General features: G+C 47.1%; 1 protein-coding gene across 2 annotated transcripts in view; it reads right to left on the minus strand.

Moving 5' to 3' along the window:
* LOC120516778 (spermatogenesis-associated protein 7 homolog) overlaps positions 1-20,233 on the minus strand; it is a 59,370-nt gene that overhangs the window by 1,572 nt on the left and 37,565 nt on the right. For both annotated transcript variants that reach the window (XM_039738710.1, XM_039738711.1), the window contains exons 6-10: positions 18,355-18,791; positions 17,451-17,520; positions 11,901-11,959; positions 7,762-7,839; positions 6,735-6,789 (exon numbers count right to left, since the gene is read on the minus strand). In XM_039738710.1, coding sequence (XP_039594644.1) covers positions 6,735-6,789; positions 7,762-7,839; positions 11,901-11,959; positions 17,451-17,520; positions 18,355-18,791 — 699 coding nt within the window. The remainder of the gene's footprint in view (positions 1-6,734; positions 6,790-7,761; positions 7,840-11,900; positions 11,960-17,450; positions 17,521-18,354; positions 18,792-20,233) is intronic.

Genomic DNA, 20,233 nt, shown 5'->3' on the forward strand with positions numbered 1-20,233 from the left:
CTGGCCGTTGCCTCTCTGTCTCCTTTAATCACGTCTTGTCCTTTCTAATCACATCGGCTCAAGTGTCAGAACATCCTGTGCTTCATTCATAATTGAACACTCCTCAGACTGCCGGCGCGGGAGCAGCGGCCTGCCATGCCAGCTCATTCTCTCTTCTCTCCCTCTAAATAAAACATGAAACAATGGAAGCACGAACTGAATGGGTCATTCGGAGTCCCCGCGTGCTGTTGACATTTTTAGGATGCGCCTGTGGACATTGTAACGACGCATCGATGACGACAGCAGGCTGGGCTTTAGCAGTCTGTGAAGTGCCTCACTGGTTTTGCATTTTCGAGAAACGATTTTCTGCTGCAACGCAAATTGGTTTGTGTTCGACTGCCCGTGATGTCTACTTCATTCATTTAGTATAAAATCAAGGAAATAGGCGAGTAAATGAAAGCAGGTAGGCTCATGGTGATCGGTACTATCCCATCATGCCCCGAGCCAGGTAGACTTCATACGTTACCACAGGAGATCTCATTGATTTTTGGGAGGGCAGCACCGGCTCCTGCACATTCATTCACAAGGCGTGACTGCAGTGTTGGAAGAGGCACACGGTGACGTTGTGTCTTTGTTTCGTGCTTCATGTTGTAGGATTAACAAAGAAGACCAATGGAGTCTTGCTGCAGACCTCCAGAGCTGCGCTTCGTTGCATTTACCATCAGCGGTGTACCGCGATACTCCCAGCTACGTTGTGGTTAAGGTTAGAGTCGGGAGACAGTTACCTGACACACATAATGACGACGGTTGAGAAAAGCGAATGACAGAAATGTGCAGTCCAATTGGCTGGAATCACAGAGCTCCAGAGGTCAGCCGCTAGACCCTTCTCAACAGGACAGAAATAGAGTTGGGGTATCACCTCAGCGAGACTCTTTTTAATAGAAAACAACGGAAAGAGATTAAGAAAATCCAATCAGGCAAATGTAACAATCTGTTGGCATTTGGTGCAGGAAGGATGGTGGGTCCAAAAATGAACGGCCAAAGCTCGCCTTTGACTGTGTCAAGTAGTGACCACTGCAGAAGGGGTGGAGCTTACTGAGAACTTGAGGAAGTGACATCAGTCAGCAAGACTGGGAAGGAAAAGGGAGATGGAGTTAGCAACCATGCCCCCTCTTGGTGCGGAGTGGTGCTGCTTATCTTGGCGGAGCCCTGAAGGTTCCCCAAAGCACACGTGTCTGACAAAATTTTGTATATTTTGCAGTTTTCTCCTGCTACCCCTTTTTTGTGTATGGCTTTTATATTTTTGGAATTCTAATCCCATTCCCTTTCCACAAAGTCCTACGCTACCCGCTCTTGATGCCTGAATTGGAATTTGTGGTGCTTTCGTGACACTGACAGTCCTGTTCTGACCATTGATACGCACATTCAGTTTACGTGAAATGTTTGCGTTTGCATATGTTGTACATCACGTGACTTCTAGGCAGAGGGTAGGTCATATCGTGTCCCCGGACCACATCAAATTAAACGCCAGATTACACGACTGCTTTACGACTTTCCAGCTCGCCGTTTTCTCTGAAGACCGATATCATGTTGCCTGACTGAGCCGGTGCTGTACGCGGGGTTAATTGCTACCGTGATTTCATCTGCCATCTTGGCCCTTGCTTTTCTTTTTCTTATTTGTTTCATTCTGCTACGTTCTGTAAAACACGAGACATCAGACAGAGGAGTTTCACGTCTGTTTGTGATGTCCAAAGCACCTTGTGCTCCTTATTCCTCGTCGCCGCCCACCAGCTCTGATTCGCTCACATAATGTCAAAGACTATGGCTACGAGTGAAAATCACTGGAAAATTCGTGCCATGTGACAGAGCCGTGTTGTCCGCGCAGAAGTGTTCTGTGTTGTGCCAGTCGCGGGTACCTACCGAGGCTCTGCTGTCCCTGCCTTGTGGACCTCTCCCAGTGTCTACATGACTTTCCTCCATCCAGGTGGCCTTGTGTTTTGAGGTCTTTGGCCTGTGGCAGATTGGCACCCTGGCCAGGGTTGGCTCCTGCTTTGTGCCTGCTGGGCTTCTGCTCCCAGTGGTCTAGAACTCAACTCCACTGTTCTAGAAAACTGGGCCAGTGTCATTTTTGTGTGCTGATCATTGTTTGTCCACTAGATGGCAGGACTCTCAAGTGGAAAGTGCTGAGCGAGCCTAGGAGTCCGCAGATGTTGGCAGACACGATGCCCAGCGCTCATCTTTTGTATTTTTAATGGCTATTTAAATGTTTCATATCAACTGTCTGTGATAAGATAGAACTACAAAGTGAGGTGATCTTTTATTAAAATCAAATGGGCCTTCCCTTAACGTAATTCCTCACCTATTTTGATCGGGGGCATCGGGCCGGTGTCCACACGGCAACAGGCTGGTCAGATTCCGGTGACTTGATGCTTCACATTGACGGACTTCCTCTCTGCTTTGAACACCTAAGCTTGCTGCTGTCTCCATGTGTGCCCCTCAGCATGCCATTTGGCCTGATAAATGATAACAATTGTGGCTGAGGTTTGCTGTAGAAGGGCACCATATGTAATGCAGGGGTGGAAGTTCTGACTTCCGAGGTAAAGAGAATGCAGCATAAGGCCGTTATAAGTGGTCATCTCTGTACATGGGGGAGCTGGCACAGCAGCTACTTGGGGGTGCACAAGGCCCTCGGGGGTCGCTTTCCTCCATCTCGACCATTATGCCAGCCACTCTGTGCCCTCTATGGCAGTGCCCACTTTTCTTCTGCCAGGCAGTAGGAGGCCCAGTCAGTTTCTGGTGGGTGGTTTAGAGCCCAGTCCTGGGAGGTCCCCGGTGCCTGTGCCATCTCTTCATTCCGAAAACAGCAGGACCGTGATGTTAGGTGTTCATCACGGCTGCCAACAGGTGCTTGAACGGACATTCCGGGTGTCTCCTCCAGTTCTTCGGCTTCTCCTTAAACGCCGTTTCTTCTTTCCATCTGCAGCCCTCCTGTTCTGTTTCTATAGCAACTGTTCTCCTGCATCGTCACGACTGAGGCCTTGTCAGCTGACAACGATGGATCCTCAGCAGCAGAAGACAACGTAATGAAGTCGTAATTAACCTTTAGGTGGGAAACGCACTTGAACTGCGGATTCTGCAAAGCGAGCACTTCAGGAATTCCAGGCAAAGTCTTCACTCTCGGGAAATGTGACATAGTGGCCGTTGCAATGCAGTCGTTTTACGGGCATCATCTCTCCATGCCAGACTGCCTTGAGGTCTTTTATAGCGCCTTTTACAGCTCTTTGAAAGTATGGAGGCACTGGAGCACGTGAAGTGCTAGCCTTGTCATGGTGCAGTTAGCTAAAGGTGACACGGCTCGCTGTGGGTGGCACCCCAGGATATATTATATAGCGCCTTCTGTAATGAAAGTGACCGCAGTGCAGTTTACAGACGTATCGTTATGGTGTTGCTCAATAAACTGGTGCACTTCACCACCTGCGTGGCGTTCTAACTGGCCAGTCCAGCACTGATGTGGACAGCAGCAGGGGCTCGGCCGGTTGGTCACCGTGAGGTGGACGGCTGAGCTCACTCTGTCAGTCTTAGGTGGCAGCCTTGTACCGTTCAGCCACACAGCACACCTTAAATGTCCGTCAGTTGAACATCAAATGCCAAAGTCAAAAACAACATGTGGCAGGAGTGGAGTCAGACAAAGCACTGATGGACACAGAGCAGGGACACGGCTTGGCAAGGACTCAGGACAGTCGACATGACCACACAAGGCAGGAATTGGGCGTCAGGCTGGAGAGCAAATCTAACCCAAATGTAGTGCCAGTCTCTGGGAGTTGGTGATGCCAGTTTGAATTTTAATCAACTGAGCGGCTGACATGTGAGTCCAGACCATTCACACATTCGCTGGGCCCTGCCAGTCTGCCCTAGGCTAGTTATCATTAATCTTTACCTCAGTCGTGCCATGCGTCCACAGCACAGGTGGGCTCAGCACAAACCCCTGTTCTCGTTCTTCTTGTTTTTATTTCATTTACCATATAATCTCATTTTATACTGAAGCTCTTCAGTGCGATTATAAAAGCCGCCTTCCCCAGTGTGCCAGTCTCCGTACATTGGCTTATCGTTTCTTTTATTCCCCTAACAAGTACGACGGTCTAATTATTATTCAGAATTTCCAGACTGGCGCCAACTTCACGTGACGGAGGTGCCAAGAGCTCTGCACAGATTCACCGTATGCCTTTGCAAAAAGAAAAGTCAGACGAAGAAAAATAGGAAAGAGACAACCTCGGATAAGTGGCCAATTAAGCTGTCAAAGGGTGGCAGCAACATTTACCGGGCACAACTCCGCGTGCCCTCCTCCACAACTTCTTTCAGAGACTTTCTGACACTTTGGCAGCAGCTGGCATCTGTAAAGTGAGCCCAATGACCCTGTTCCTTCCATCCATCCAAAATTGGATCCACTCACTCAGTCATGGGGTTTCATGTTGGCAAAACTGTAGGTGTGGTGCCAGTCCACTACAGGGCACACCTACACACACTCAGAGGCATTCATGGCAGGATGGGGTGGGGACTGGCGTGGGCGGGGTCAGATACCAGACCCTTCCTGTGTTCAATATTCCTCCCCTTGCTGCAAAGCATATGATGGGAGGAGTCTGATGTGGGTGGGGACTGGTATGTGTGTGACTTAGATGTCAGACCCCTCCCATGTTCAGTAATCCTCCACTTCCTACAGAACATGTGATGGGGTGGGGTCAGATGGGGCAGGACTTATGTGGGAGGGGTTGAATGCCATAATCCTGACCTTGCTACACATCATGTGATGGATGGAGTCTAATATGGGAGGGGTCAGATGTCATACCCCTCCTGTATTTGGTAAGGCTCCCCTTGTTGAAGAACCAAGGATGGATGGGGTCTGATATGGTTGGGGATTCATGTTGGAGGGCTGAGATGTCAAAGCCTTCCCATGTTCTGTAATTCTGTCCTTGCTGAAGAGTATGGGGTGGGTGGAGTCTGATAGAGGCGGGGCTTCATGTGGGCGGGTCAGATTCAAGCCCCGATGTGTTCAGTAATCCTCCCCTTGCTGGGAAAACGGATGAATGTGGGTGGCGACTGCTGTCAGCCTACCTTGTAAATGAAGTCTACAGCTAAAAGTCGAGTAATGTGACAGCACCTGATATGGCCAAGACCTAGAGGCTACAGTGCCCCCCAAGAATCACCTTGGCACAAAGAGGCTGAGACCCCTTGGTTAATGCCACTTCCCAGTCACTGATATGTCACTGCCACCGTCACTGTCACCCTCCATAACAGCAGAGACACGTGTCACCTGGTGCTTTGTGTTCAAACTTAATTCTGTTTGTCTCTGTGAACGACTTGGCGTGTTTAATGAGAAGGCTCGCGTCTGCCTTGCGTTCAACATTACATAATGAGGCTCTCTGTGTCCCTGTTCCTGAGCACAGCTTGTTGATTCAAAAATAGCTTACTGCTTGTCGCCGATGCGTCGTGTTCATTAATAGACGATTGCCACTGAGATGAGGCGTCGTATTCAGTCCGGTCAGAGTTCCACATTTCTTTATAAAAGACGCTCATTTGCACTTGACGGACATAAAGTGTGTGTACCTGACATGGCGTCCTCGATCAGACAAACCGCCACATGCAGCCACCACCTTCTGGCAACTATTAAGTCAAAGTCCTCTCATAAAGAAATCAGAAGAAACGAGTGAGAGTTTCACCGAAAGCCAGGTGGCATGTGACAAAAGGGACCGGAATACGTAAGAAATCTGGGAAAGAAGGACCTGGGAGAGCCGGTGGGGCCAGGAGACACCCCTGTGCTCATGGAGTCTTGTAGCCTGAGGAGGTGGTGGGCTCCTAAGCTAAGTGCCAGACCCTGGTAATGCCAAGGAGGCCCCGGTAGGTCAAGATAAAGGCGAACTCATAATAAAAATAAATTACACGCAGAAGGGTACAGGATGATGGAGATAAAGCCCTTCCAGCCGGGAGTCTTCCTGGTCTGACACGACCGCTGGGGGTTTTCTGCCATTTTCCTCTGGAGACCGCTAGTGGATGGCTGTGTTCCATGGTGTCTCTAGAGATCTTCGTTTGGGTTCAAGTCCAGAAAGTCCTGGCTTGGTCTGAGCTACAGAACCGTGCGTATGTCAGGCTTGATGAATCAGACTTACAAATCTACACAGAGCTTTATAAACGTGGCCTCAGCTTCCTAAACTTGTCATGTCGTGTAGTGACCAGGGTTTGTGACAAAAGAGGCCTGCACTTATCCCAGCCAGCACAGGACACTAGGCAGGAAAAAACCCCAGACAAGGTGCCAGTCATTTGCAGGGCCAACACACACTCCCACCCGGGCAAATTTAGCATCGCCAATTCGCCTAACCTGCAGCCTTTGAACAGCGGGAGAGAACTGGAGGAAGCCCACACAGACATGGGGAGATCATGCAAACACCACGCAGGGAAGGCCCAGCACACGGACCCCATTCTCCTTAACCCCGTGCCACTGTGCTAGCTAACCCTAATTGTCTTTACGACGTAAATGAATTCTTTCCTTTAAAAAGATGAAAGTTAAAATGTCCCTGGAAGGACCTCTGTGTGTCCCGTCTCTGTAGATCTTGACAGGAAGACAATTTGCAGGAGAATGGCATACGGGAAGACGGCTCTTAAACGACGTGTCAGGTGGGAGAGCGGAGAAGACCTGTTTGGTGATTCTGAAGCAACCAGCAGGTGATTTGTGTGCCGACTGTCGTGGCTTTTCAGGCCCCTACCTTATTCAGGTCATATCTTCGCTCCATGTGCTTTTGGAAGACGCCGTCCATCACCCTTAAAGAGAGGAAATGAGACGTGAGTAGCAAATCAGCCAAAGGCTCATGTTAACATCTCAAAGCAGCAGCTTATGCTTCACTCTTGCGGTCTCGCTTGTTCAGATTCCCCACCCTTAATGGCTTCTTGAAGTCTGAAACAGCCACATTCGCTCATTAGCAATAAGAACCAGCAGTGGCCCGTCTGAGCAGAAACGGACGAGAAAAAAGTGAAAAGAGAGAAACCCTTCGGCTTCAGGCCACAAGTCGCTGGGTTGTGTCTGGGATGTCGATGGATGATATAAAATAAAGCTGACACAGACGGGACAATCCATAACATCACACAAGATGGGTTACTGGCCAGGACTGGCATCTACCACCCAGCAGGGTAGACTCTGCCAATGGTGAGTTACGAGGAAAGCAAAGGACTGGCAAAGGCCTGTCAGTCCGCGGGAGAACAAAAACGGACCTGAAGAGATGCTGGTCAAAAGAGTCAAAAGGCAGCCAAAAGTTCAAATCAGTCACGGGCAGCACACCACGCCACTGTCAAAGGTGGGTGAGGGCCATGGCAACTGAAACAAGGACCTGTCGACACCCGAAGGTGGCAGCCCATGGAACGGTGGCAGGCATCGGGGACCTGCACTTGGAGGGTCGTCCACATCCGCCACACTCACCCCTCTAAATCTCGACATCTTTGGACCACTCAAAGAGACGATGGGTGGAAAGACTTGCAGTTCAGATGACGAGATGCCCGCGACCAAAAGACTTTTTTTCTAGAGAGATCCATCCCCTAAGTAATTGAGCGCCATGTAGATTAAGTCGGACACTCGTATGGCTGCACGGCCCCTTTGACAGTGTACGCTTGTCATTTGTCTCAGCCTCGTATTTTGAGTTTATTTTTGGGGTTGGGCCCATTAGGGCGAGGCCTTTTCCTTTTGTGAACTATTTGGAGGTCTCAGGCCCCTTTTGGTCTCGTTTCACACGTAACACTTACTTGTTGGAGTAACATCCTCTCAGTAAAATCTCATTGGTGACGTCTTCAAGGAAGTCCAGATACCGCAGTTCTTCTTCCCTACAAGACATCAGAGGTGTCTGTACTTCACCTTTTTGTGACTCTTACAACTTTTAAACAACTTCTCCCTTTTGCCTTTCTATATAAAGGAGACTTCTGGGTAACAATGAAAGTAATTTCAGTTAAATATCGACAATAAGATTAATTAGTGCAATGAGATGAGGTCAATAGATGGGAAAAATGTAAAACTTGGAATGGTTGTTAAAGCCTTCCAAAGCACAAACGGCTCATCAATAAAAATGAATCGGTTTACGGCGCTCATTAGACCAGCAGAACAATTGGGATGACAGTACAACGTTCAGCCCTACCAGCTCGTCCGTCCTCTCCACTCGAGGTCCCTCAAGTCCTGCTGACCACCACGCTACTTGCTCATGTAGTATGCGTATTCGGAGGTTTCACTAGTGACAGGGATGCTTTCGGAGATCATTTCAAATGAAAACGTGGCATTGGGGATGTCACCTCCAGGAAGGGCAGTTTTCATGTCAATGGCTGAACCTTCTCTTTGTCTCCCAGACCCTCAATGCCTCCTTCAGAGTCACAGGTTGAGCACAAATAAAGAAATAAGAATCTTCACTGGCCATGGCTTCCATTGCTGAGGTGCCCTCTGACAACGTTTCAGTGTCACACTCGCCGTGAAGGAACCTGGCAGGCCTGATGACCGTCCGACTCCACAGCACATTCGGCACTTAAGTGCTTTTACTCTGAATGCTAGGAGACGGAGTTAATGCCCTGGAAAGTCGTAGCAGGATACCGCACTTAATAGGAGTCGGGAGAAATTGAGCTGAACAAGACAGTGAACAATGGCTGGAGTCCAACAAAACCAGCGGCTAAGGGGCTGGCTGCTTTTCTATTTATAAAAGTTCTAAGGAGCCTTCAGAGGGAAGATGAGTGAGCGCAGGTGACTTTAGAAGAAAATCGATGGCTTTTGGTAGAGAGCAGATTGGGGTATTTGTGTCTCGCTGGTCACACAAATCTCGTTAGGCTTCATCATTAAAATTAGACAAACGCAGAATCACATGCACTGCTGCGTCACAACTCCAGAGTCTCAGGTTCAAACGCACCCTGGCCGGTCCTCAATGTCTCCGTGTCTGTCAACGATTTCAGCCCAAACCTCAAAGAGACCACCCTCAGCCATCCCTATTGGCTGGGGTCTCGGAACTGAATAACTGGGGTTGATAAAAGGTGGCTGTCCAGACGTCAGAGGCCTTCTCCGGTCTGCTGCTCAGCTTCTTATTGACTCGGAGTCGTTAAATGTCAGGCGTGGCCCTTATGGCTTACAAGGCTTGTGTCACACTGGCGACTGGCAGGTGACACACGTGTACTGCGTGCGCGTCTCGTTTGTGCCCTCTGCTTTCGTTTTAGCAGCATGTTGTGACTTGCGACTTCTTTGGCACTCTTCATGCTTGTGAGTGTTCATTTGTACTTTTGGACATCGCGGAGGTGACAGCCGTTCATAGAAGCTTCCTCTCTCTTTTTTCTTCTTTTTGAAAAGCATTCTTTTAACAATTATTAATTATTAATGTTAAGATTACCTGTGATCTGCCATTTGGAGTTTTAAACCGAATACATACCGTTCGGATTAACGGTGACCTGGAGATGTCACCGGGTGAGTGCAGAGGATCAGAAGGCTACCTTACATCTGCAGCATCTGAGAATGTTAGAGAGTCTGGGCAACGTAAACTGGGGTCAATTAAAGAGTGCCACCCTCAGTGGGTAGCACTGCCACCTAAGGAGCTCTCTTACTCCCCATCAGAGGAGCAGCCCAGCATAAATCTGCAGAGAGGATAGTAAGGTGGGAAGAATTTAGATCTGGCCTGCCTCCATATAATGAGGAATGTTCGATCACTTTTAAATAAGATGGATGAACTGTCACATCTCATGGCAAGCACCAGTGAGCTCAGATACTGTGGCATTGTGGGTACTGTGTAGAGCTGGATTGCACTTCTTATTTCAGTTGCTATTTTAATGCTGGGTGGGTTGCATCTGATATGATCAGATGGAGTGGAACAGGCAGAAGGGGGACTGGACCCCTGTGTTAATGAGCAATGATACAAAAAAAGAAAGCACATTACAATTAGAACTAAAATGTACAATCCAGACATGCTGACTGAATTCATCCACGTTACTGCCTAGAGAGACGGGATCCATCATCCTGATTTAATATTAATTAACTCAGAAACGGAAATGACGCACTCTGTTAGCGACACTCCAATGATGAATCATTCAGAATTGGGAATGCTGGTTGACTTCAGCCAAGGAAACTTAGGAAGGAACAAACTTCTATCAGCGTGTCCCACTTGGGGATGTGACCAGCTGGACCTGCTCTGTCCACAAGTTAAAGTCTCTAAAGGTAAACCTGCGGCACAACCAGGCAGATCTGACCACATCTATGGAATCCTGCCAACTACGCTATCTATCTATCTATCTATCTATCTATCTATCTATCTATCTATCTATCTATCTATCTATCTATCTATCTATCTATCTATCTATCTATCTATCTATCTATCTATCTATCTAATCATGCCAATTATGCTATCTATCTATCTATCTATCTATCTATCTATCTATCTATCTATCTATCTAATCGTGTCAATTATGCTATCTATCTATCTATCTATCTATCTATCTATCTATCTATCTATCTATCTATCTATCTATCTATCTATCTATCTATCTATCTATCTATTAGATAGGTCTTCCTGCTTCCATAAGAGATGCCCCTCGGTCTCAGCCTTTAAATCCCGGCTGAAGACTCACTACTTCAGTTTAGCATATCCTGACTAGAGCTGCTGATTAACTGTACATACTGCATCTCTGTTGTTAGTCATTAGCACTATAACATAAGTAACATGATAATTATATTTGAATACTAACCCTCACCTATTCTGTTTCTTTTCTCGGTACCCAAATGTGGCCATTGGTGCCTCGGCCCACCTGCCAAGTTGTTTGCCTGCCTATGGTAAAGTCATCCCTGATGGAGGATCACAGGAATCATGGGAAAGAGAGGTCCTTTCATCGGAGCAATGTTTCAGCCGTGGCATGGCCAAATGGAGATGCAGCTAGATGGATGAGGTCTCCAGGACTCAAAAACCTAATTATGTCATATCATCTACTGTTAAACCGTAATTCTAAAATTTTATTATGCTGTCTTAAGGAATTGTTCTGTTGTGTATATTGTATTGTATTGACCCCTACTTTTGACACCTACTGCACGCCCAACCTACCTGGAAAGGGGTCTCTTTGAACTGCTTCCCGAGGTTTCTTCCATTCTTCCCTACAAGGTTTTTATTGGGAGTTTTTCCTTGTCTTCTCAGAGAGTCAAGGCTGGGGGGCTGTCAAAAGGCAGGGCCTGTTAAAGCCCATTGCGGCACTTCCTGTGTGATTTTGGGCTATACAAAAATAAACTGTATTGTATTGTAAACTGTATCTATCTAATCATGCCAATTATGCTATCTATCTATCTATCTATCTATCTATCTATCTATCTATCTATCTATCTATCTATCTATCTATCTATCTATCTATCTATGCCAATTATGCTATCTATCTATCTATCTATCTATCTATCTATCTATCTATCTATCTATCTATCTATCTATCTATCTATCTATCTAATCATGCCAATTATGCTATCTATCTATCTATCTATCTATCTATCTATCAATCTATCTATCTATCTATCTATCTATCTATCTATCTATCTATCTATCTATCTATCTATCTATCTATCTATCTAATCATGTCAATTATGATCTATCTAATCTATCAATTATGCTATCTATCTATCTATCTATCTATCTATCTATCTATCTATCTCTATCTATCTATCTATCTATCTATCTATCTATCTATCTATCTATCTATCTATCTATCTATCTATCTATCTATCTATCTATCTATCTATCATTTCCTAATACTGTGTTGCTTCACCAATGTGTATGCTGATTTCTCCACTTCCATCTGTGCAGTTACTACACACACAGCCTTGTCCGTCAGAGTAAAGAAGTTGTTTGATTGTCTTTTTCTTGAAGAATGAATACCATAAACTCGTGTCCTACCTTAGAGTGTCAGATGGAACCTGAGATGCTGTGAAAAAACGCAGACCTCCTCTGTAGTCCTGTAAGGGAAACCAACAACAGCCAGCATTACCTCATCTTAACGTCACACTTTTTCCTGCTCTTATGTTTCTTTATTTACGCAGTCAATTGATGTTTATGGCCACAGACTTTTTAATTATTCTCTCATTTTTTATTGTTTTTTGGTTCCTTCCACCACCACATGCTTCATGAGTTATAAAGGAACAGCACAAGTCAGCGAGCCAATGAAGTGCAGCACACGGGGGTGTCACACAGAATTCTGGGCCCTTATACTTAAGCAGCCTCTGCGGACCCCTTCCTCTTGACCCAAGTCTGTCACATGTCCTTTTCTATTTCAGGTTTTAAGCCCCCCTCATCCCCCTCCACCCCGTGGGTAATCCTTACCTTTTTTGTCCCCACACATCAGAGGTTTCCCAAAAGTGGAATTAAAAGGAGTAAAGGGAGAGACCCTCGCCAGGTTCAAATGTCAGTATGCTCATTTACGGGGTGGGCTTGTGTGCCCCCCCCCATCCCAAGCACATGTGCACTAACTGACTTTAAACTAACCCAATGTGTGTGTCAGAGTAAAGGACAGGCCCACCAGCCCGGGTGGGTTCCCGCCTTGCACCCAATGCCAGGATTTAGCGAGTACAGAAACTGATATTTTAAGCCAGGCTTGGATCTCAGCAGGCTTTGAAAAGAAAACGGCAGCACTTAATTTATGCCCTCTGGGACCTTCAAATCTGAGTCATCTCACTAATTCCAGCTTTTGTACAGCAAGGAGCACAAGGTGAGGGTTGATTTGGCAGCCAATCAGTGTAAAGAACATTGGGATGAAAACAGGAGACCCCCTTAAAGTAGACAAAGACGCAGCTTAGACAACTCAGTCGCAGTGCACCCTTTGTTAAGTTAATTCAATGGGCTTCAAGAATGGAGGCTCTAAGGCCTTTACCCCCCCTCAGAGTTGGGTGGGTGACACAGATAACTGGGCAGTGCCCCCCAACTAATCTCAATGGCAGGAGAAACACCACCTTTGGGTTCTGGTTGTTAATAGCCATCTTTAATTTGTTTTTATTTCATGCCATTTCGATGTTGGACTGGCCTGATGGGCACCCCGACACCAGTCATAGTTCGGAGGTGGGCAGTTTAAGGCTGGCACAGAGGGGCTGCACTGTGGGCAAATTACTCCATATAAAGGGGCATCTTGGATGGTCAGTGGTGGTGACTGGACCAGACCCCTGTCCCTGTGTCATTTAAACTCCAACACCTTTACCAGCAGGGGGCACCCTCTCTGTCTGTCTTTGTATTGTCGGGTTGATGTTTGCATTTACTGCGGTGGGCTGGCACCCTGCCCAGGGTTTGTTTCTTGCCTTGCGCCCTGTGTTTGCTAGGATTGGCTCCAGCAGACCCCCAATGACCCTATAGATTGGATGTAGCGGCTTGGATAATGGATGGATGGATAGATGGATGTTTGCATTCAGTGGTCTTCTACTTAATGAAGATGGCAATGGAATACCAAGAGTAGATACATGCAGATGATCTTTACAACATACTGTTAAGGAACAGTTTTCAGTCCGATTTTTGTTCCGGTGTGAGTCACTGCCATCCTCCCGATTCTCTCTTGACGCGGACGATAAACCTTCTTCAGCGAAGTCACTGGAGGGCATTTTCAGTGGCTGAGATTTACATTTCTTTGATGACATTTATGAGCTCGCGGACAAGCGTATGAATATCAATTTGAGCGCCTTAAAGAGTGAAGCGCAAAGCACATTAACGCACCCAGCAGTGGCAGCCGAGTCAGCTGGGCCATTAATTTGGCACAAGGATCATTTCATTTGTGAAGCCTTTTGAAAAACAATTAGAATTAATAATACGACTGGTGGGGTTTAAAGACGCTGCAGTTAGCAGAGTCCACTGTGGGCTCACACCTGATTTGTTCTTTGGTTAACTTTACATTCGATCCAAATCCGATACGAGATTGCAGAGATGCCGGAGTCCTGAACGTAATCGTCAAGCACTAAGTCACCAAAACAAATTCATCAGGCAGATGCCACCTTGTGGACCACCAGGAATACCAACAGGGCAGCGGCGGCTCAAGTACTCTCGTTATGCCACCAAAGGTCATTACAGGGGAGGCAGATTAGGAGAAGAGACGTAGTGAAGACAAAAAATGAAGGGGAGTCAAAGAGGGGAATAACGAAAGAATGAAAATGATATTCAAAAATCTTAACTGACGATTAGCAGCAGGGGTCTGCGCCGAAGGGGTACTTGAACTGAGGTAAAGATTTGAGTGAGAAGAAGAACGTAGAGGTTGGAGTGTAGCCACAAACCCGGAGGAGGAAGAAGTGCATCAAAAGGGGACGAAGTTAGCATAAGCGCCCTGCCCTCCACGACTCCAGCATTTAATAACCGTGCTGGCATCTCAACGATGAATAAAGAAAATGGCAGCAATCGCAACACAAACAAAATGGCGTCAGAAACGACCGGAATTTAATTAAGAATTGAACGTATGCAGTAGGTCAGGGGTGTCGAACTCCGGGCTCGGAGGGTCGCAGTGGCTGCAGGTTTTCATTCGCACCCTTTTCCTAATCAGTTTTCACTGCTAATTAACTCCTTTTCCCTTTATTTTAATAGCCCCCTGTTTTTAAGGATTCGGTCCTCTAAATTGATTATTCGTTTCTTCATTAAATGACAGCCAAACTGAAACGAGACATGAAACGAGCCGCTAGAACTCCAAACTCCAACCAGTCTCTCAATGAGAAGTTGATTCTTGCTGTTAATTAAGTCCGTTTTTTAATTCCATGGCCTGTTGCTGCTCTCGTTCTGCCACAGCAAACATTTCCAAAATGGCTGATGTTTCTGTTTTTCCTAAGACCACCGTCAAGATGTTTTGGTGAGTTTTACTGAGACCTTCACCTTTCTTTATTTTCAGACACTTGTGTGATGGGCACAGGTGAGCTGGTCACGTGGCGACTCGTTTTGTGTCTCGTTATTGTTTGGCTGACAACTAAGGGGGGGAGTCACGTTAATTGAAACTAAGAGAAAAGATGTGAATTAGAAACAAAAACGGGTCACTCATGAAGAAGATGGTTAGAACGAAAACCTGCAGGACCGGAGTTCGACACCCGTGCAGTAAGTGAAAAGCAAACTCCTTAACTGAAAAAACTCAAAACTGCCGTCTCCATTTACCCAAACAAAAAAACATGAAATGGTCGTTTCGTAACAACTTCACTTTGTTTTCAGGGCAGGACATGAGAATGGAGCCGGGCTGATGGGGAGACGTGGAAGGTTTGGCTCCAAAGCAGCGGTTTGTCAATTTCACAACGTCGAGGTGGACATTCGATTACTTGTGCCGAGTCTCTTGCAGAGAAATACGCACATAAGGTGCAGGAGATTCACCAGACAACGCAGAGCCGTTAGCAGGCCCCCAAACCAGCTTTCATTAGCTTGTTGACTCGGCGCCGTCCTCCATCTTGATTTTCAATACTCAGATACGACTAAGCAGTGATGTAGAATTAGAATCCATGTGTCCCTAAGAGAGATCGGATACGTGCGAGTGAGTGCAAGAAAATCAGAATGGACCGGCAGTGCATTGACAGGCACGGTGCCCACAAACGAGGGCGCACCTCAAGGCTCTTAAAGCTGAAAGTAGTGAGGCTGATCCACGATGAGGACCTGCGCCCTGACGTCAGTGCAGTCAGAGACCAGGAGCTCAACAGCTGGGTCTGCTTTCACTTCCATGTTCACTTTTCTCACAAAATGAGATACCGTGAGGCCTCACGTCACCCGGCTGTCATCCGCGTTTGAAAGCCGTAGACAATGGTGAGTGATGGCGCTCGCTGTCCTTGGCGACTGGACTAATTGAAAGTGTGGGGACAGAATCAATTAGCAAAACACCAAGTGACAAGTGACAGTCGGCTCAGAGAGTTGATCATAACTGACGTGTGACTCTCTCTCTCAGGCCTCGTCTTCCTCCTCTCCGTCCAATCTGACGATATTCCCAGGCAGACTGCAGATCGAGACGTTTAGCGTTAGCCAACCAAGACAAAGGGTAATGGAAGTTGTGCGTTGTCACATTCATTCTGATCAGTGAGGCTCTTCTTAATTTCCTGCTCCTGCAGTGAGACTCCCGCTAATTCGACTTTCACGCTTTCATTTAGATTCTTTATCTTTCTTTTGAGGTCTTTATTACACGACTCCCTTGCCAGACGTGTTATGTCACAAACCCAGATGAGGAAAAGAGCGAGAGGTCTCTGTTATGATCACCACCATAATTATCTGGAACGTCACCCCTCAAGTGACTTCGTTCTCTTTATTCAGTCCTCTGGCAGCATTTGACTTAGTGGCTGTGACGGGGAGGGAGACGCCACTTCAAGGCCAAAAGTCTGTGGACACCTGACCGTCACACTTACAGTATATGACATTGTTGGACATCCCATTCCAAAAACCGAAGGGCCGTTAATATGGAGCTGGCTCCCCCATAACAGCCTCCGAGGTTGTGGAGTTTTGGCCAAGAGAGCTTGTATGAGGTCAGGTCCTGAGGCTGGACGAGAAGACCTGGCTCACCTGGTCATCTCACACTGAGGTCCATGTCCATGTCTTCATGGGACACAGGAGTCCAGTCATGCTGGGACAGAACTATGGCCACAAAATCCAATGGCTCCTGTGCGTTGCCGGTTAATGGTGGGTGCTTTGACGTTCCTGCCACGTGAGGATAAGGGCCCCAGTGGAGCTGCTAACCAGTGTCGTGGCTCTGTTGCTCAGCTACAAGAGTGGCGTTTGGGGGTGGCAAGTGGGGTGACCGTCCCAGGCCCCGTGCCTAAGGGGGCCCCACTTTTGAGGTCTGCGTGTCCCGTTTGAGCAGATTTGTCAAGTTATAATCTCTAGTTATATTTTGATAAAGTCTGCATGTTTTGTTGAAAAAATGTGGCTGAATACACTAATGAGAAAATCCGGTGTATGTTAACATTATTTTTATTAAATTCACGCGCAAGTTTATACAGTCCACACATAACGGTAAAAGCACTTGACGTAAGTCAGCCCCCCCATGGGGTTAGTCAGCCCCTCTGCTCAGCTATTTGGTTGTGAGGGTCTCGGGTGAGCTCTTGCCCCCCAGCCATCATGAGATGTCTCCTGGATAATCACTTGCTGCCTTCCCTTCAGAGCTGCTCGAACCTTTTGCAAAGAGTGGAAGTTCTAACCGACCAGCAGGCACTCAGCCGGCTCTGGCAGGAGAACTCGTTTGTTCTTAGCTCGTTCAACGCTCTCCTCCTGTGCCATTGCACCTCCCTGTTCACGGATTTGGAATTCTGCTCGTTCTTTGGCCGCGTCGTTTTATTGAGGGAAGGCCGATGTCTGCTCTGAACGTCGTGTGTATGGCTGCATTGGGAAAGTGTGCAAGATGTTGACGTGTTGACTTCTTATTTCGACTACCATATTCATTTGCACTTTATGCCAGGATATGTTATGCCCAATTTACGTAGGAATTCTAGAAAGGTTTAAATGCTGTCTTGTGATAAATCAAATAGATACCTGTTTTTGATATTGGGAGGCATCCTGACTTCTGTATTCCTCTAAAGCCAGCACTGGGACGTCCGTCGACCTGCGGAAAGAAAAGCGTAAAGTGAGGCGCAGAGTTCATCCAGTTGCAGCGTCTGCCCCTTCTCCCAGGACCCCATGGCCTCAAATGTGTTGTTAAGTCATCATCAACTGCCACTCTGACACACCGCAGTATCATTTATTTTTATATATATTTTATATCCAAGGTCTAGTTTTCCTGATTATTTACAAAGGGGGGCCCCAAAAATGGCCAGAATGCCGTTATCGACTCTAGGTGGTGCCAGTCATGGTAATCAGTCTGCCCATTTGTATTTCTGACATTTATTCTGCGATCATGCGCGTGATTTTCGAGGAAAGCACATCAGGCTTTATCGAACATCGAGACCACACCGATCGTGTTTTACCGACATTAATGGCCTTGTTAATAAAGAGTTTCCCCATGAACTGACTGTTAATCAGCAGCATGATCAGGAATAAAACGTCCAGAGCAGTGGCCCACCCAGAACTGCCTTTCACACCAATGGCGGCAGATCCCAGTTTTTAACCAAAAGCGATGTGCTTATGACTTGGCACTCCCCGTATTCGCACCGCCAGATTTCTCTCTCTGTGACTCTCTTTTTTGTTCCTGAAATTAAATTTGGGATTGAAAGGAAGACAATTTGCTAGCATGGACACGGTGACAACAGTGGAGTACGAGACATGGTGACAGGAATGAAGGAAGCGCTGGGATGGCATCTCAAGGGGTTTTTGGACGATGACTCAAAGAGAGCTGGTGCAAGTTGGATAATAACGTTTCTTTTTTAGCAATTCCGGTAATTTTTGGGTCCCACCTCGTATGTTACATTCATTATTAATTGCCTTAACGCATTGACCTCACCTGTTGACAGGGGATAGTGAGCCCCTCTTGGGCGGCGTGTAGTACCGGTAATTCGATAAGAAAGGCTTGGCCGCTTTCTTCAGTGTCCTCGGCGTGAACGGCTTACTCCGCCGGGTGAACCACTTCGAGTGCTTATCGAGGACATCTCCGCAGTACGTTGCCTTCGTGGGAGTCGAATAGATTTTCTTTGCGAGCGTCTCATCTTTGTATTTCCCGAGGCTCTTCCACAGTCTTGAAGAACTTCTTGTGTGATTCAGAGACCTCAAGGCATCCTGGCAGAGCCCCCCTTGGACTGTTTTGACTGAGCTGCTGACCGCCTCTGGACCTGCCAGTGATGTGATGGGCGTCCCGAGAGGTGCGACACGAGCTTTGTGAAGATTTCGTTGATTGGTGATGCCGTTGACATCATGCTGACTTTTATCTTCGGTGATGTCACCCTGAAAAAGAACGACAGCCATGAGTGAGTGAAGACAGAACTGTCCGACTCGTCTTGTCAATACCGAAGAAATGTCGTGTTTACCGTAGTGTAACATCGAAGGCGGACACGAGGCACACCTGAGTAAATACTGTAAAAGTGTCTGAATGGAGTCGTCCACCAGTAAAACAACAGCGCAGCTTTCACGAGGACCCCCAACCCGTGCAGCCCACCACAATTTTGTAAAGACGTCCTGACTGGAATAAAAGGGCCTTGTGACTCTGAGCATTCGTAAGTCCGCTCGTCCGTCTATCCACTTTCTTAATTCGCTCCGCTCAGTCCGTGGGGGTCTAGTGGGCCTCACATCACGTCTTTGTGCCAGGGTTATCTTTAGATGAGCCATCTATTACCTTATTATGATGCCATTTTGATTTGTTATTGCCATTGTTGCTCACAGTTGTCACGGCGGTTGGCTTGATGTCCTATTTAAGATGGCCGTGCCCAGCTTTCTCAATCCAAGTTTTGAGATGATACCACCTGCTGTTTAGGCAAGCCTCCCTGTTACTGCAGATGGCGACTTTCCGTTATGTCTGTCTTGCTGGTGTTATTTTTGATTTAGGCGTTCGGCTCGTTTGCCCCCCCGGTTTTCACTCCTATTCATTTTAAGACTTTGTTTCCTGGTGCGTTCCCGACACTTCCCTTACATTTGGGATTGTCGAACTCCAACACCTTAAGTGTGTGTCATACTACATGGCATGGAGTTGGCGAGAGTGTCACACTTAACGCCCACCATTTCACATGTCAGGTTACATGACTTGTGGGCCTTATGACTATGCGTGTCTGTCAGATTTTAAACGCTGATTAAGCCTTCTGACGGAAGGCCTGGCTGGGCTGACATCCCACTGGGGACTGCTGGTTCTTTCTTACTGGGGTGAGAGACTGTAAACGATGAACAGCCTGGGTAGACTGGCATCCCGGCTGGGGCGGTTCCTGCTCCCTTTCCCAACCAGGGGGCCATTATAGAATTCAATACAATACAGTTTATTTTTGTATAGCCCAAAATCACACAGGAAGTGCCACAATGGGCTTTACCAGGCCCTGCCTCTTGACAGCCCCCCAGCCTTGACTCTCTAAGAAGATAAGGAAAAACTCCCAATAAAAACCTTGTAGGGAAAAATGGAAGAAACCTCGGGAAAGGCAGTTCAAAGAGAGACCCCTTTCCAGGTAGGTTGGGCGTGCAGTGGGTGTCAAAAGAAGCAGAAGCGGAGAAGGAGACACAAAGCTGAGAAGGTCTCATAATCCTCACTGGGGTCGAAACGCTTCCTTTGTGTCTTTGATGTACATTTTTATTTATATGTGTTACTATTTCTTTCATTTATGCGTTGCAGTTTTCTTTATGTTTATTGTTCTCTGTATTTAAGCCCGTGTTTTGTTCTATGTGGTTTGTGGGTGGTTCCCCAGGAG

Source organism: Polypterus senegalus, chromosome 16 (assembly GCF_016835505.1).
Source record: "Polypterus senegalus isolate Bchr_013 chromosome 16, ASM1683550v1, whole genome shotgun sequence".
NCBI classification, from domain to species: domain Eukaryota; kingdom Metazoa; phylum Chordata; class Cladistia; order Polypteriformes; family Polypteridae; genus Polypterus; species Polypterus senegalus.